This window comes from Centruroides sculpturatus, unplaced genomic scaffold (assembly GCF_000671375.1).
Source record: "Centruroides sculpturatus isolate CEXI.00-Female unplaced genomic scaffold, Cexi_2.0 scaffold66, whole genome shotgun sequence".
Lineage (NCBI taxonomy): Eukaryota > Metazoa > Arthropoda > Arachnida > Scorpiones > Buthidae > Centruroides > Centruroides sculpturatus.
Window position 1 is genome coordinate 983,255 of NW_019384408.1, and position 19,350 is coordinate 1,002,604.

The 19,350-nt window shown below is 29.5% G+C and overlaps 1 protein-coding gene across 1 annotated transcript in view; it reads left to right on the top strand.

Annotated features, from left to right (window-relative positions):
- Positions 1-5,019: 5,019 nt before the first annotated feature.
- LOC111618957 (AP2-associated protein kinase 1-like) overlaps positions 5,020-19,350 on the top strand; it is a gene marked incomplete at its 5' end in the record, with an annotated part of 50,333 nt that continues 36,002 nt past the window's right edge. Inside the window, 5 exons of the mRNA XM_023360586.1 lie at positions 5,020-5,169; positions 7,814-7,935; positions 8,510-8,591; positions 14,335-14,467; positions 14,610-14,713. Coding sequence (XP_023216354.1) covers positions 5,020-5,169; positions 7,814-7,935; positions 8,510-8,591; positions 14,335-14,467; positions 14,610-14,713 — 591 coding nt within the window. The remainder of the gene's footprint in view (positions 5,170-7,813; positions 7,936-8,509; positions 8,592-14,334; positions 14,468-14,609; positions 14,714-19,350) is intronic.

The window sequence follows — 19,350 nt, forward strand, 5'->3', positions numbered from 1 at the left end:
AAAAATGCATTGTGCAAATATAGCCAATATTTGACATCATCACACTGGATGTGTAAGGCTTGAAAAGCTCTTCAATCAGGGAAAGAGGTGGAAGTGTGAAGTCAAGACTATAAACAGAATGGAGAAAAAATTCACAATAAAATACGTGGTCAGGCTATGTGGCATTTATCATGCAACACTAGCTTTCTGTTTAGTCCTCAAACTGAAAGAGTTCTTTTGAGAACTATTCTTCCAGTCTGATTATGTCCAAGAAGTCAAGTGTTGGCTAAACCTGAATACCTGAATGGCACATTTTTCTACTGTCAAGGCTTCAATTTCTTGTCTGTTGAAGTTCTTATCATAGTAGTGGAGCAGAGCAACTATTCAAAAATTAGAGTAAATATACCTGTATCTGTTCTTAAATGTTGTTTTTACATTGTAATTTGGTTGTATTTTTAAAAGAGAAAGTGCTTTTTAATTTTTTTATGTAAAATTTCTTACAATATAACATTGTATAAACAACTTTAAATTTTTGTGCATACAAAAACTGTAAGATTGAAGAAATGTATTTATAAATAAACATCTCCAAACCCGATATCCAATATAGTAAGACACCAACCGAATGCCGTAAATTAATCGGGCTATTTTAATGCTAAATTCTAAATTCTAATTTATTTAGAATTTAGCATTAAAATAGCCCGATTAATTTACGGCATTCGGTTGGTGTCTTACTATAGAAATGTATTTATTCACTACATTAAAATATTACACATTTGAGGCCTTTCATTTATAGTTAAATTATTTTAATAATTAGTTGTTTAGATTAACTGGTTATTGCATAACTAATACAGTAGAGCATCGATTATCCAAATACCGATCAACCGAAACATTGGTTAACCAAAAGCAATCCATTTGGCAAATTCAAATTTCTGCTAGTACTGTGGCACTGCAATATTTGGCTATGTCTTGGGCTACTCCAATATTATTTTTGTTGCTGTGCATGTTTTAGCTGGCAGCACTGGTGTGACCATATTGTATCATTACAAATTATTTCTTTAATTTGCACAAATAAAATAAATATATTGAAAAATATAAAAACAAAAAAAATTATATTTCGGAAATTAATCTAGTATCAAAAATGTTCTGATTCAGCACAGCACACATCGAGAGGGTACTTAAGAACGTGCCAGTATTTGAACAAGGCTATTTTCCCCATTTAATGGTGTGTTTTTCTTCAGCTCGTCTGAGAATATAGCCCAAGCAGCTGACATCTCCAGATAAACCCAAGAAAAAGAAAGAGTTTTGCTTGTTTTGTGTGGTGGTTTTCTGAGGACTATGTTTTGGAACGTGTGTTGTGCTGAATCGGAACATTTTTGATACTAGATTAACTTCTGAAATATAATTTTTTTTTTTGTAAATCTTTGTCCAATGGCGATGATAATGATTAATTTTTTTTTTGAAGACAAAGTCTTTCCCAAAAAGAGGAACCACCATTTATTAACTTTGTGTTCCAGACATTACACTTTTGGCGACTGACCTTCTCTTTTAGACTAGACTACTGGCCACCAAACAGTCCTTTAAAAACACAAACATATATCCAATTAAAAATATAAACATTTCTAAAAAACAGGAACTGGTGATATACGGACGTCTTCTATTCTCCATCATACCTTCTTGGGGTTGTTTCGGCTTTTATCTACAACAGAATAGGCGCTGGTAAAATGTAGATGAGGAAAGCTGCTTTTTAAAAATGTTTATATTTTAAATTGGATATATGTTTGTGTTTTTAAAGGACTACACTCTCTTCAACCTTAAATGACCAGCAAAATATTTAAAAATACTACAAATGTTTTCGACCATTATTTCCGGTTTTCTTCAGGCAGAAAGTTCCGAGATTTGAATATCCGTTGTGCTTGAAAAAATTTAAATTATTCTTAGAACGTATGAACCGATGCATATAGACATTTATACTGCACGTGTGTATTATGCATAACTTATACAAATGAAATAATATATTTTTTAACACACACATATAAAAAAACCATGGAGATCCGGATTAAATAGGGTCTTCCTGTTCATAGTAGAGCTTCAAGCATTGGAAATATTAATAGCATCCTTGGAGTTGATGCAGTTATTGTGTAGCCCAGCTTTGTATATTTTGAGAGTTTCCAGCGAACGTATATGTTTTCTTCGGCTTGATTATATTAATTATTTGGGCATTATGCAGGTCCGCTCTTATGCCCTGGGTTGAAGCATAAGTACACAAGGCAGTGGTACCCCTTTTATGTTCAATGTCATATCTGTGTTCCCGTAGACGCTTATCTAGAGAACGTATTGTAGAGCCAATATATACAAGGACCCTTTGAAACCTATGGTCCCTTAATGGAACCAAGTATACCCCTGGAGCCAATCTTATGTTTATGCGATCTTTGCAGTTGCAGAGGAAGTCATAAACAGTACCCCGTTTTTTATATGAAATTTTATTGTTCGTAATTGCCGCAATTTCTCTATAAATAGGGTCCAGGTGGTGGTTATATTGAATGACATCCCAAGATTGTGGATTGTTTGAGATGCTAGTGCTTGAGTTGTTGTTGTTGTTAATATTATATAATTGCGATCAATAGGCACATGCCAGTTTCTGGGTTAATCCCCGCTCATATCCATGTCGAGAGGCTATGTACTGAATGCATTGTAATTCTATCAATGTATCTTCGAATTTTGTATTGTGTGTGAATGCTCTTTTGGTTAGGGCCCTGAATGCCGCTAACTTATAAGCCATAAGGTCATCCGAATTGGCAAGGATGAATAGAGGAGTATAGAATGGCTTATAATAGACCTTAGTTGATATCTTGTCCCCTTCCAATTGTACACTGATATCCAGGAAGGTTGCATTCGAATTACTTATTTGGTCTAACTTGATGCTGAGGCCATATGGGTTATTATTCATTGCATCTATGAAACTATAGATATTGGGCTTAGCCTTCCACATAACGAAGATGTCATCCACATACCTCTTGTAAATAAGTATGTTATGTTCAAATATGGGTATGATTTTTTGTTCCAGTTGTCTGATGACTAACTCGCATAAATCTCCCGATAGTGGGTTGCCCATGGGGACACCACGTTTTTGGAGGTAAGTATTGTTGTTGAAGCGAAAAAATGAGGTGTAGCATAATATGTGCGCAAGTTCTAAAACATGTTTACGGTGCGTGCCATGATAAGTTAGTAATAGATCCCTAATGGCGCAAAAGCATGGCTGAATTTTTATGGATGGGTATAAAGATACGAAATCAAGCACCGTGATGTACATTCATTCATTTATGCTCATCGATTTCAAAGCCTCCAATAAATCCAATGAATTCTGGACCGTCAATGGATAATCATTCAAGCAGTGAGTTATACGCTTGTGTATGGCTTTGTCTAACTCTCTAGTGGGGGATCGTGCCTTGTCGAGGATCGGACTCAATGCTGGCATTTACTTATGCATTTTGGCGAATGCAAATAGCCTGAGAGTGTCTGGGGAAGGCACCACTGCCCTGTTTACATTCATCAATCTAGCTAACGGTGTTTGAGTAAACCTTTTTACACGTGCTTGCAATTTGTTGACATAGCCATCATCAATGGGTTCACACTCAGTATCATTGATGTACTTTTGCATCATTGACGTGTATGTGCTTCTCTTTAATACCACCAAAGCTTTGCTCTTGTCTGCCTTGAGTACCACTACGTTAATATCCCTTAACCATTTTTTGGACTCGGAAATCCACTTCCATATTTGGTCTTCATGAGGGCGGCTCTTAGTGTCTCGTATCTTTATTGCAGTCTTCCATCTGAAACATAACGCCCAAATAATTAATATAATCAAGCCGAAGAGAACATATACATTCGCTGGAATACATTCTTGAAATATACAAAGCTTGGCTACACAATAACTGCATCAACTCCAAGTATTCTATTAATATTTCCAATGCTTGAAGCTCTACTATGAATAGGAAGACCCTATTTAATCCAGATCTCCACGGTTTTTTTGTGTGTGTGTTAAAAAATATATTATTTCATTTGTATAATCTATGTATAACATACACGCGCAGTATGAATGTCTATATGCATCGGTTCATACATTCTAAGAATAGTTAAAATTTTTTCAAGCACAACAGATATTTGAATCTCGGAACTTTCTGCCTGAAGAAGACTGGAAATAACGGTCAAAAACATTTGTAGTATTTTTAAATATTTTGCTGGTCATTTAAGGTTGAAGAGAGTGTGGTGTATATTATACCAGTACCTATTTACGAAGGTTGAAGGTATTTTAAATTAAAGGACTGTTTGGTGGCCAGTAGTCTAGTCTAAAAGGGAAGGTCAGTCGCCAAAAGTGTAATGTCTGGAACACAAAGTTAATAAATGGTGGTTCCTCTTTTTGGGAAGGACTTTGTCTTCAACAAAAAATTTTTGAATTTTTGAAAACTTTTTTTATTTTACAAGAAATGAATTTTGTTTGTGCAAAATAAAGAAATAATTTTTAATGATACAATAGCCATGATTATTATTTTTAAAAAATTTTCATTAGGCTTAACATTGACAAAAATTCAATGCAAAGTGACATGCAATGGAGAAAAATTTCAGCGTCGGATAGGTTAATATATTTTTTCATACACGATCAGTTATCCGAACAACCCAGTCCCAAATTGTTTCGGATAATCGATGCTCTACTGTATATATAGATTTGATATTTTTTTATTTTTATTAAACTCTTCCATTGTTATAAATTAATTTAGTTTATTGACATTGGGAAAAAATATGTAATTTTAAAGAAAAATGTGTTTTATGTTTTGTGACTACAAGTTTCTCTTAATTTAGTGATATACATTTTTATTTTAAATTGCTCATTATGTTTATTTAAAATAAATAAACATTGTTTTTTAATTTTTAAACATTAATTTTAAAAAATAAAAAATAATTTTGAAATTACAAATTAAAATTACATGAATGTTGTTCTTATTTTTGTATATCACTTTATAAAAGTTGAATATAAAATTTTTCCAAAAACTAGGTCATGTTTTACAGTTAATGAATGAAAGATTACAGTCAGGATTTAGTGAAACTGATATTCTTAGGATATTTTGTGATATTTGTGAAGCTGTATCATGTTTACATCATAGTGTTAAACCAATAATTCATAGAGATTTAAAGGTAAGAATAATAATTTATTCTGTTTTATAATACTATTGTTAAAATTGGATATTGAATGAGAGGAAATTTAATGCTATTTATAATTTTGATTGCAATATTAAAACTAATTTTATTATTTTATGAATATTTATTTATGAGCTTTTATAAGATAAAGATTTAAGATCACTGTCTGGCATTAATAAAGTTTTGACAAGTAAAGCACAAAAATAAATACAAAATATCTTGCAAGCACTTTCAACATGTATGGAATGTCTTCAGGTGTAACGAAAACATATTTTAGAATGTTAATATAAATTTTAACATTAATCTTAATATGTTGAAAGTGCTTATGAGATATTTTGTGTTTATTTTTTGCTTTACTCATCAAAAATCTTATTAACACTGAAAGACAGTGATCTTAAACTTTTATTTAATAAAAATTTGTTGTAACAAAATAATTATTTCTTTCATATGAGCTTTTATATTAATATATTTAAAAATTAATTTCTTAAGTTAAATGATGAATTCTTATTGTATTTTGTAACTTGAATCTTGTAAGCAGTTATTTACAAAAATTTCTACTAATTTAGATTAGTAAAAATTTAAATTAGATATGATTTATATGTTTAAAATCATGAAAACCAAATATTGATATTTAGATAGTTCTGTTATGTAGTGAATCTCTAAAATTTGCCAATTATTAAATTTCTTGTTTATTCATTGAGATTAAGTATTGGAAGTAAATAAGTATACTTGATTGTGATATGTGCTATAGATTTGTTAGTTACTCATTAATAAAAAAAATTTGTTTTTTTCATTTAGTTAATCATTATCTGTTACAAACTTAAAAGTAAGAAAGTGGTTAATTCTAAGGGTGTAAAAGTAGGTTTATTAAATATTATAAAAGTAATTTTGTTAATATTTGTATGGTATAAGCATTTCATTAGACTTTTAAATATTTACCTTTTGTATTTGACATTAATGGTCACTTGAGTTTTCATTTTTATATAATTGTAATTTTTATAAATTAAAATTTTTTGTAAGTTTATTATTATATTATGTTATGTTGCCCATTGTCATTGTGAGGTATAAAATAATATCTTGCTTAATTTTAAAATAAACTGTATAAAATAGAAATGTAAGAATAATTATAAAGTTATTGTGAATAATTTAGAAATAGTTAGAATTTACTTTTTACTTTTTTTTTAAATTTGTTAAAATTTACAAATATGTTAAATAATACATATATAAACATCTTAACGTTCAAAAATTATATTAAAGCCAAATGATTACAGATTAAATTGGGCTACATTACTGCTATTAATAATTTTTAAATACTGAATAATTTTGGCATTAGAGGTAGGCATTAGGTACCATCTCAAATTTAATAATTATAATTAAATTAATATTTATTAAATAATTTACAAAATTCTGGAAGAAAAGAATATGCTTGGAGCAGGACTTGAACCTGTAACTACTGCTTGCTGTGTGGATATACCTGGACCTCCGTTAGATCCTTTCCTTCCAGACATATTTAATTTAGATATAACCATGTTAGTAGGCTTTGAGATGTTTATATGTGTATATTCACCTTTCCAGAGTATAGCAATAGCCAGCTGAGTGCCATAGTGAGTGATTACAGGCTGTAGGAACTGAATCGTCCCAGTTGGCACCATGAGTAACTAGTATGGTTATATCAAAATTAAATATGTCTGGAATTGAAGGATTGGTTGGAGGTCCAGGTAGTATAACTGGCAATGCATCCTCAGGGTAAGCAGCAGTTGTGGATTCAGGTCTGGGCTGACTCTTTTCTTCCAGAATGTTCTAAATTATTTAATAAATATTAATTTAATTATAATTATTAAATTTTATAATAATGGTACCTAATGCCTACCCCTGGTACCAAATAACTTGGTTCTTAATAATTATTAGTAGCAATTATTTAATTTAGCAACTGATTTAATCTTGTAATCATTTGACTTTAATATGTTAAATAATAATAAGTGTAAATATGAGTCATTCTAATTGTACAGGCAAATTAATATCTTAGAATTAGATTCAGTGATTTACAGAATATAGAAAATCAAGAATTACTGATTGTGTTACTTTAATGTAGAATCAAAAGTGGGATAAAATAATTTATGAAAATGAAAAATTAGGCAAATCTAAAGAATAATTCTAACATCGTGGAGCAATTAATATTTAATTATTTGTTAAATATATATTGCAATATTTCTTAAAATTAAAAAAATAATACAGGGTAGGTATTCATTTAACGTTTAGTTTACTCTAGTGTACACTAATTTAGAGAACTAAATATTTTGGATTGACTAACTGTATGTGTGCATGCTTAACAAGCAATATATATTCTACATTAGAGAATAAAATCACAGAATAATTTTCAGATTTCTGTATCTAAGATGGATTTCATTGATTATTGAATAAGCAAGTGTCTGAAATTAGAATATCAGATTGTTATGAAAAGTCTTTTCTAGACTTTGAACAAGAGACTGAAAATTAGGACATTGATATTTTATATTTAACAATATTTATATTTAGAAAAAACATTATTGCCTCAGAAAATTTTTAATATAGTTCAATAAAATTTTTTCTTTGAACTTGGGTTGATATTCTTAATTTTTTGTTTAATTTTCAATTTAAATAGGTTGAAAATATTTTAGTGAGTGATAGTGGTCATTATGTTCTCTGTGATTTTGGAAGTTGTGCAACAAATATAATGGATCCACAAGCCCAAGGAATTCCTGCAATTGAAGAAGAAATTAGAAGGTAAATGTTGTTTTGAATATTTCATGATAAGAAATGTGATGACCTGTTTAATAGGTATGCTTGAATTTTTTAAAGTATGTTTAAAATTGCATAATTTTTCAAATAAATTATAAATATAAAATGGTGTAGTTCCCCTTTTTTTATCATCATAATTTCATTGATGATGATATACAAATTTATTTGATAGGAACACTTTTTTTGAGATTATCACTAAAACAGTTAGTCAAAATTTTCAAAGTATTCAAATTTTATTATGTAAACTACTGAATATTTTATATCTTTTATGTAGTTATAATAATTAGAATAATCACACAATTTGTTTGTTAAAAATTACTTAAATTTTAAATATCACATAATTTTTATAGTGATTTTAAGGATTTTGTTATCAATTTTTATATTTATTTTACAACTGAACAGACTTTTTATACTAAATATATCTTTATTAAAATGTTCATGTAAAAAAAGTATAAAGTTTATAATTATTTCTAATTAAAGTATATTTGTTTTTACTATTTACATTATTCCAGTTAAAATGATTATTTTTACTCTAATTTTGATTTTAATTTGTTGTTAGATATACAACTATATCATATCGTTCTCCTGAGATGGTTGATTTATACAGTGGTCATCCAATTACAACAAAAGCTGATATCTGGGTAAATATTTAAAAAATTGTCATTTAAGTCATTTTTACATAATGCTAGAATTAATAAATATCACATAGCTTTAATTACATCTTTTTACAATGTGTTTAAATATATTAAAAAAAGAAGTGAATTTTTCAGCTAAAATAAGTGGATTTTTCTATTGACCAAGAATAAAATTGAAACATTTCAAAATAAGAAATCTTTGCAATCCAGCAATTTTTAATGAACAAGCATTTTTAATCATCTTAAGTAGCTATCTTTAGATTCTAGAATGTAAAAAGTTTAAAATATAGTTGCAAAAACACTAATATAACAAAAATAAATATTTAAGTGTAAATGTAAAAATTAACAATAAACAAATAAAAAGATAAAAATAATAAATGCAAATGCAAAAATTTTTCTCTTATTTATTGTTATTTTTTACACTTAACGTAATGTAAAAATACTTTGTTTTATGGAATATTTATGTAGCTCTGTATTTTAAATTATTTATTTTCTAGGGATTCCTAACATGGTCAGTATTGACCTACAATGGCATTTTTTGAGGGTTTGAAGATTAGTCTGAATTTGATTAGGGTTTAATTGAAAACCATTCATTAAAAAATTATCAGTCCAATGGTTTGTGTGTATGATAGTTCAGGATGTTGTGGATTTCCATACTGAACAGATGTTTTCTATGAAAATGGTGTGTTGTTTAATACTGGCTCACCAAATTTATATATATATTGTTTTTACTATTCTCAGATTGTGTGTCTATTCTCACAGATAGGCCCAAGAGCCAAGCTGATAAGAGCAGTATGGAACCTTGGAAAAATTTTCTGACAAGTTGCCAAAATGGTAACTTTTTGTAAAAATGTATATAAATTTGAGTGAATGTCTATTGTCTTCATGCTTTTATGTAAAGAATGTGAGATAACTCCTGTGGCAGAGAAAACTATTGGTATGGTATGGACTTCATTCGTTTTTCATAAGCATTTTATTTCTTGAGCGAGTTCAATATATTTACTTATTTTCTGTTATGTATAACAGAGAGAAAGTATGGCAATTGGTCAAAAAATGACCCCCGAGATTTTTACATTTTTGGATTCAGGACTATGAAATGTCAAGAACTGCAAAAAAATTTGGGAGTTTTCTTGTATGTATGGATGGTTGTGTATGGGGGACACAATTTTGTTCACCCTCTTTGAAGCTTAATAAATTCTTTACTTTGTCAAAAATTTATGAAATTTTGCAGGTTTGTGTATTAAGGGATTAATACTATTAAATTTTGGTGGTTAAAGGTCAATGGGATGGGGAAATAAACGGGAGTCATGTGTTACATCTTGAGTAGGATCAAACTTAATGATGATTTTACTCATTATTAGCATTTTTTATAAAATCCATCCCTACCCTCAAAATTAAGATTTTTGCCATTGAAAATATAAAAAGATTTTTTATAATAAAATATAACAGATGGCACCATAAAAATTTTAAATGTTGCTGGGATAGTTGAGCAAGTCATTGCTGGATATTTTTTCTGTATTGCTATTTTATAGATTATGTATTTGGTATAGTGATGTCAATGATATAGGTAGTTTTGTGCACTTTTGTCAATGAGGATAATATTCAGTCTATTGTGATGAATTGTTTTCTGTTATAATTGCTCTGTCAAAATATAGTTTGTGTTGTGTTCTCAAGGATAATTTGTGGAATATACTTAATAATAATAATATTAGAATTATTATCATCATCATGATCCTTGAAGTGGTTGACAATCAAAAAAGTTTGAGGACGTCTATTCTAGAACCTGAAAATAGTTAAGATGGCTGAAAATAGTTGTTCAATTTTTAATGAAAAGACTACTGGATAGCAGAGATTTCTTGTTTTAAAATGTTTTGATTGATATAGTATAGAACTAGTATACTTGTTTTGATATAATTTATATAATGCTTTAAAATTTAATTTGTTAATCTCTCATAATAGAATTACAGGTTTAAAATGTATTGTATTAGCTCTTTGATTCTTATCATGTATAGTAATGTAACTCATAGATTAATAAGCTCATTCATTTTGCTTTTAACTGTTGTTTTAAGTTATTTTTAAAACAGTTTGTGATTTTCTCAGATAAAATGTTTAGAACTGCTAATATAGTAAGTAAGTCCTTACTTAATATTGATAGGTTCTTGGAAACTGTGATTTTGATTGAAACAATGTATAATGAAACCAATTTTATCATAAGTTAATTGATACAAACAAGAGTTAAGTTCCTACAATACAGTAACTGCTTCAGTAAAATAACATAAACATTCATATACTGTTAAGGTTCATTTCTGCTGTTTTGTAAAGTTGTATCTGAATGCTTATAGTATGTTCTTACAGTATATTTCTGGTCACAAAGATATCATCAAACCACAACACACCACCAGGATATAGTCAATAACATACCTTATGAAACTGATGACCAGTGTGCAAAGAAAAACCGAAACAAAAATTCACCACAAACATTTTCGAACTCCCCAGAGTTCTTCTTCAGGCATTAAATGGATGTCTGATGGAACTTAAAAGCTTTGGAATACAATCATTTGAATCGACACAAGAGAATTTTTTAAGTGAATTATGTTGTTAAGCACATTTATCGGATGCCTAGCAGAGACCAATGTTTAAACATTGGTGTCAATCAGTGCCTGCCAGGCCATCAACAAAACCAACTCCTCCTTATAAATAATGCACATAGAGATGAAGCTAGATTTAAATATGTGCACGGCCTCTAACAATCTTAAGTGTTTGGTGGGGGGGGTGAAGCAAGGATGAACCTTGCCCAGTTGAAGTTCACATCTTGGCTCCATCTTGTCTGAGACAAAGAGCAACATTAGTTGATCAAGCTAATGATGACATAGAGAAGGGCCACAATCCTGACAAATGGTTTTCAAAAAACTTTTTAAATGCAGGACTCATGTGATCTCTTTTTTTCAAAATATGTAAAGTTTTAATGAAATTTATTTAATTAAACTTCAGAGAGAAAAATTTAGAAATTTTTGTCATATTTGTCAGAAAAATAATATTTTGAATGTTTTGTTTTAAAAATATTTTATACATTTATTTTGAAATTCTTTTAAATATTATTTATATACAAATCAATTTATACATATATATATTTTTATAAGTTTTGATGTATTAGACAAATATTACAATATGTACTATATATATACGAGATATTGCAAATTAATATAACCAGATGTTTTCTTCAATAATTTTAAGCTTTTAAAAATTTTTCCAAAGCATTATTTATAAAATGAACTGTAAATTTGAAATACATCAATAAAAAGCAACAAAATAATGTAGTTGTGATGATAGGATTTCTAACTCTTAAGATTTTTTTGTTTAATTTATCTTTAATTAGAAAATTATTCATTATTTGTTTAATATGAAATTGAAATTGTTATAACATGATTCATTATATCTCAATTACTGATCCAAATATAAAATGCATTAATCATTTTGATACTTAGTATGCATTCTATGAAATATTTGAGAAGTTGCTTAACATTTGCTTTTTGTTATTTATTTCTGAGGAATTTTTACTAAGTTAATCTCTCTCAGACTGTTGGTATATTAGTCTGAGAGAGATATTCTTGTTTCTTTTAATTTTTTTAAAAATATTTGCATGCAGAACTTTCAGTATAATAATAACATAAAAAAACATGCTATAAACATGCAAACACAAAAAGTAATTACCAAAAAATGATAATATGCACCAATAAATTTTCATATCATAAAACATTTAAAATTTGTTTTGCAATGAAAACTTTATACTAACTGAAATGACAACATGCATTCACATTTCCTGAATAAACTGAACTGAAATACTTAAGAAATTATTTTATCTTCTAATGTTTTCTCTAAACCACAAAAGAAATTTTTTCCCTATATGAAACACATGGGAGCAGATATTCAGGAAATGTGGATGCATGTTATTATTTCAGTTAGTATGAAGTTTTCAATGCCTCTTGCTGATTTTCACTGAAAAAATATGTAATTGATTTTATGATATGAGAATTTATATGCAAGTTATCTTTTTTAATAAATAGTTTTTGTGTTTGTGAATCTTTGTTTTAAGTCACTTTTATAATTATAACAAAAATATGTTTTTACAAATGTCATCTATTATTTTTTGTAACTTTTTGACTATTAGCCACTCACAATTTAAATGCTACATACAACAAATTTGTCATATAAAACTTCTTTGCTATTCATTATTTAATATTGGTTGTCTTTATTTTTCAAAAATATTGCATGTACAGATATCCTTTGTTTAACTGGTTTTGCTTAATGTAAGATTTGATTAACATGCAAAATTAATTATGACAATCCCTTTATATACAGCAGAAGTTTTAATTAATGCATGTTTAACAGCTGTCTTTACTTAATGTAGATATGTAGTTTGATTACAATAGTTGTAAAATTTAACACATTACTGCTAATTTAAGATTGTATTCTTTGTTTAGAAGCTTATTTTGAAACTTTTTACTTCACATTTTGTTTGTGTAAAATCAGATCAAAATGTGTGCAGATAAAAAGCATATCAGACTTATTATGTATGCTTTTTAGGTTTTGTAAGTGATATAATGCTATACAAATAGTAAAAAATATTTGCAGTATGTATGTGGTAGGTGCTCATAAACATCAGACATGTTAAATGTGGTTTTGAAAGTTTTATTTGGGAAATTTTGAACTAAATGATATAAAATGTATGGAGCACCCAAAAGCTATTGACAAAGAAATTTCAGGAAGAAATTGTTATAATTGACAAATAACAATTTGTGAGCTTTAAACAAATCTTAGTGTCACTGACATGATGATTGTGCTCCACATGATTTAAGCAAAAAAAAAAAAACAAATTGGATTGAGTATAATTTTGTCTGACAAAGTTAGGCAGCTCTGAAATTTCATTTTATTTTTAAATTAGTTACTCCTTTTATTATAGAAAACTTTTTACAAATTTTACACATTTTATGAATGACAAAATTAAAACAAAAATATTTGCTGTTAACTGATAATTTGTGATAGTGGGTCATGATTATTCATTCAATTATGAGGTACCACTGTATTTGATTAATGCAATTTTGATATATGTGGTAGCATTGAGGGATTACTTAATCATGCTAATTAAGGTATACCTGTACAGTGAAAATAATCTTGCTCAATACTAAAAATCTTGACCAGAATAATTCATCAATTAATATATTTAATAAATTGAGAATAATTTCTGAATTAGTTAAGATAATTCTAGTGCAACTATCTACTAAAGTTTTGAGCTAGTTGCCATTCTATGCCATATCAGTTCAAAAAGCAGAACTGGATGGTATAGTTGAGATAGTAAAGCACTCATTTGATATTCTGCATGCTTGGATTTGAGTCTGGTTTATCTTAAGAATCTTCTTGACTAGATTGGACTCCATTTCTCAGATTTAACTGCCCATATTGTGGTTTGGATAAATCCATGATGAATATGATAAAAGATTGTTTTAAAGCCTGTAGGACCGAGTTAAATTTAAAAAAAGAAAATCAAAGAAGCAATGTACCTAAGATTGATCACAGTACTCTTTAAAATTATTCTTAAATAAATTTTGATTTGTGTAAAAATTAAATCAATAATATAAACATTCAAAATATTATGAAAATGACTTCTTATATTGTAAATTTCATTATTTTATTATTCTGCTCATTATTAAAATATAAAATTCAGTTCATAATACTATTATATTTTATTTAGGCATTAGGGTGTTTACTATACAAACTTTGTTTTTTCACTCTTCCATTTGGAGAAAGTGTCTTGGCTATTCAAACTGGAACATTTTCTATTCCAAATAATTCACCATATTCATTTAAGTTACATTGTCTAATAAGTAAGTTGTTTTGTAATAACATTTATATTAAAGTACATGGATTTAACAAAAATATTTTAAAAAATGATAAATATTGGATTTAATTAATATTTAAAAATAAAGTGTGGCTAAATGGATAAAATTTCACATTATTTATTTACAGGATATATGTTGGAACCAGATCCTGCTTTGAGACCAGATATATTTCAAGTTTCATATATAGCATTTAAATTGATGAATAGAAATTGTCCTATCAAGAATGTTAATGTAAGAAATTTATAAAATTTTATTAAGTTTTAAAATGATACAAAATGGTTGTTGGCTCAGGACAGAAAAAAATTCTTTGAAATGTTTTTGGCCTCACTTTATCTCATCCTGAGCATAAAAGTAAATCAAAGATAGAACAACAAAATAGAATATTTACAGAATAGTAAATTTCTATATTGTTGTTTTAACTCTGATTTACTTTTCATTCTGATTTACAGCATTCTGAAGATAGCTTGAAATGAGACTAAACACTCCAAAATAAATAACTGTTTTTAAGCAGGCATTTTTGTTTCTAAAGTTCATCATTATCATACTGCTATGTTTTATGTACTCTAATGCTCAATTACTTCAGCTCCTTTGTAGGTATTAAAAAAATTGATGTTTAGTTTTGTAATGCAACCTTAAGATGTAAGAATTTTATTCTAATAATTGTTTTTGCTTATTGTTTCTTGAATATTCTTGCTATTCATAACAAGCAAACTAAGTTGTTAGAGCAAATTGCTTTCCTAGCTAATATCAGTCCACCTTATCACTAGCAGAAATGAATCAAAAATTCTCAATTTGATTAATAACTTTGAAATCATAAAAGTTTGAAAAATTTATTGGGATAAGCTTATTGCTACGTAGCAGCTTCTTTTGAACTAATCTTTTTTTTTTTTTTTTTAAATAACAAAGAATCATGGCAATTAAAACAAATGATTATACTTTGGAAAACATGAATATGTGATACGCTCCTTGTCTAGTCTTGTGTTGAATTATACGAGCACTAAGGTGGCTTTTCTTTTTCGCTAGACTTGTCCACCTTTTTATTGATGATATAATAAGCTTTAGAAAAACTTTTTATTTCTTTGAGTATGCATTTCGGACAATTATGTCCCTTTTCAACTCTTGTGTTACAACTATATAGGGAAAATTACATACAAGTTAGCATAATGTATGCAATTTTCCCTAGTTAGTTGTAACACGAGTTGAAAAGGGACATAATTGTCCGAAATGCATACTCAAAGAAATAAAAAGTTTTTCTAAAGCTTGTCCTTTTTTTTTATTGATGGTATAATAAGTCTAGTGAAAAAGAAAACCACCTTAGTACTCATATAATTAACATGAATATCTTTAACATATTTCTGGAAAGAAACTGTTTTTTTTTTTAATACCTTACATCTAATAAACTTTTTTGATCATTTAGTTTTCAGTTTCTTTTTTCAGTTTTCTTTTTGATGACAGAATTTGTAATCATGATGATTAGTTAATAAAATGACTTTTATCATCTTGAGCTGTTAAAACTAAATTTTTTAACCTCAAGATGCAGATACCATTTGGGTATAAAGATTCACAAAAGCCAGGTTTTATAGGCTAAACTAGTTTAGTTTATATTTTATTAATAATACATTAGACATAAAATATTGTTAAATCAACGAAATTTTATGATATATTTTGGTTAACAAATTATTTTGTAAATAACAATTATTTAAAAATTGATTACTTATTGTAACATGCTAGACATAATTTATTGAATGCTCATGACAAATTTTATTTTTACACAATTTGTAAACTGTTTTACTTTTGATTTTTATTTGGAAGGCTATAGAAGATTTTTTTTTCTGATTCTCATTCTGCGCTGGTTACAATCTAGCAAATTCTATAAAATGCTTTGTTCCCAGTTCCATGCCACAATGCATTTGCAGATTTTTCCATTAGTAGTAATATCAGTTGTTTTGCCAAATCGTGCAGGAATAATCTATGATACATGATTATAATTTTAGTGTTCTTTGTGAGCTAATGCCCAATGCCTTGTTGGTTAAATGCCCCTACAATAAGTTAGAAAGTAGGATTACCTGCCACTCTCATACTTCTGTTAGGATGACACAAGAGAATGAAGACATAGGGGGGGTAGCAGTGGCAGAGAGATGTACACAGACATACAAAAATAATTGCATTTATTTTGAAGGAAAAAGGTCTTATAAACAATCAAAGTTGACACCCGAAGTATTTTGGCTCCAGGTGGGAGGTGACATTGGCTTGATGTAAGTTGAACTTGACAATTGGAAGATGCTTGGTGGTTGAAATGCAGATGATGGGTCAACACGAAGGAGAACTTGATCTCTCTCTCGGGGAGTTGGCTGAAAATTGGGAGATAGTTGATCTCTCTTTCTTATGCTCAATTGAAGACCAGGAGATAGTTTATCTCTCATTCAGTTTAACTGGTTTAAAGTGCCTTGCAACTGAGGTGATGACACTACTGAGTGTGAGTCTTTTACTCACTAACAAGAACCGTCAACAAGACACAAACATACATGCACACCACTGTGTCCTTGGGGACCTGTCTGACTCAAATCACCATTTTCAATTGGCCACAATCTGACTATTCTTTTTCCATTATTGACTGTTGTTCTGTTGCTAGGAACTGAATTTGGATTGGAAGGGATGGTTATCTCCTTCACTTCCAAGCTAAGGCTATCACTTCCTCCAGTACTTACAAATTCCCTAGGATAATAGCCCATAATTAGGGAAAGAAGTGTTTTATTGCTTGAGAGTTAAGCCATCTGAACCAAATGTCTAATTGGTATATAAAGTGCTTTCCTCGTTTTCCTTTTGTGTATTTAGAATCAAAGCTACTTGTTTATGAATTTTGATTTCCTCCTCAGCCACTTTCCCAGTTTAATTTCTCATCATGATACTGTCTCTCCCACTTTGAGTTTGACATAAATTACCATTTACAACTCTCAGAGAATTACCATTTGACAGAGAAAGAGTGCTGCAAAAACATGTAAGTGTAAGGTTTGCCGATGTTGAGGGGGAAAAAGTCTATCTCACGTCAGAATGAGCCTAAGGGAAACCGCGTATGTAGGCGGTGGCGAAGGAGGCAAATGATGTACAAGTGTTTTACAAGATAAAACTTGTTTGTTTGTTCAAATTCATGCTTACATCGATAATGGACAATTCCAAAATCTCGGTGCTCCTGGGAACGGCAAAAGTTCGTGTGATGGGTCGCAGTTCGGGCGGACGAGAAAGATATCTGGACGAAGCAGAAGTTTGTTGTTACGTTGCAGTGTCCTCGGTGATCGGCGGATGCACAACACAATTTAAATCACCACTGTAGGCTTAATCTGGAGGAGACTCTCTTTCGACCTTGAAGTTCCGATTTTTATAGTTTTTCCCCCACTGTTCGCATTTCGGATTGGTCCCTCGTTCCATTCCTCGCTTCCCGATTGGTCTCTCCTTTGTCTCCAGGTGCAAGACAAAACCTTTTTGGGTCGCGGGAAAGGTCCAATTTGAGGTGTCCATCTGAAACCTCTTTGTCGACTCTGCTCGGTGACTGTTTATAAAATAATAACACCTGCACTCATAACTCAGGCCATTATTTACCATTTTTTTGACGTCTAATAATTTAATGATCATTTTTCATCTTTCACCTATCAAAAATTCCTCTATTTTTTTGTTTCGAAAAGGTTTATCTCGGCCAACATTTTATAGACACGCGAGTCAAAGATCTACCTGTTTATGAGTGCTCGTGTTAGAGTTTGTCTTCCGCTAAGACCTTAACAGATAGTGGACACATACTCGAACCGTCCCGAGTCTCGTTGTTTACATCTTGTGTCGTGCAAGAATTTCATGGTTTACTCGAGTTCGAACCTCGTCTGGGAACCCACATAAGCCAAGTGAAATGGTTTTAGACCTTACATTTGTAAATACAATAAATGCATTCAGTGAAGCTTTGTCAATGATATTTGTAAAGAATAACAGGACCAATGCTTAGTTTGCTATTTGCACATATATGTGGTTACTTTTTGATGCATTACATCAACATTACATTTTTTGTTTGTTATAATATAGAATTACCTGCAGTTTTCTTGTTATCATCGATGGAGTGCCATAAAGCATAGTATTCAATAAAATAGCATTTATTTCTTTTCAGTATGTGTAATTGGACTGATAATAGACATATTACTTTGAAAACATAACAATGAAGAATAAACTACAGTATAACCTTCAAATAGTAGACACCAACAGGTCCAAGTAGTTTGTCTGCTATTAGGAGGTATATGCTAGCAGCTATACTGTATTTTAACTTGTTCATCATATAATGAAGAATAAGATGGATTATGAAAACATCAAATTCGTGTTAGGAATTTGAATATACCAAAAAGAATAAGTAGGATATATATGTAGGCTGCTTTTTCAAGCTTTGATGGTCCATAAAAAAAAGACAAGTATAAATAACAAAATGAATTTATTACCAAAAGTTAGGTACAACCATGGTTACTTTTCAATGTAATCACCATGAAGATTGAGGCATTTGTCATATCTGTGGATGAGCTTTTCCATCTCCTTGTCATAGAATGTTACCTCCAATGACTTGAGATGAGCCCTAATGTTGTTTTGAAGATTGTCATTAATCTCGAACCTCTGTCCTCCTAGTCATTTTTCCTGTTCAGGAAAGGGGTGGAAGTTGCTTGGCACTAAATCAAGGCTATATGCTGGGTGTTTAAAGGTGGTGAAGACTTCCACTTTTCAGACTTCCACCCAGCTTAAAACTTTTTAATGTGTGAAGACTTCCACCTCTTTCCTGAACTGAAAATGTGGCTAGCAGCGTAGAGGTTTAAGACTGATGACAATTTTCAAAACAACATTGTTAA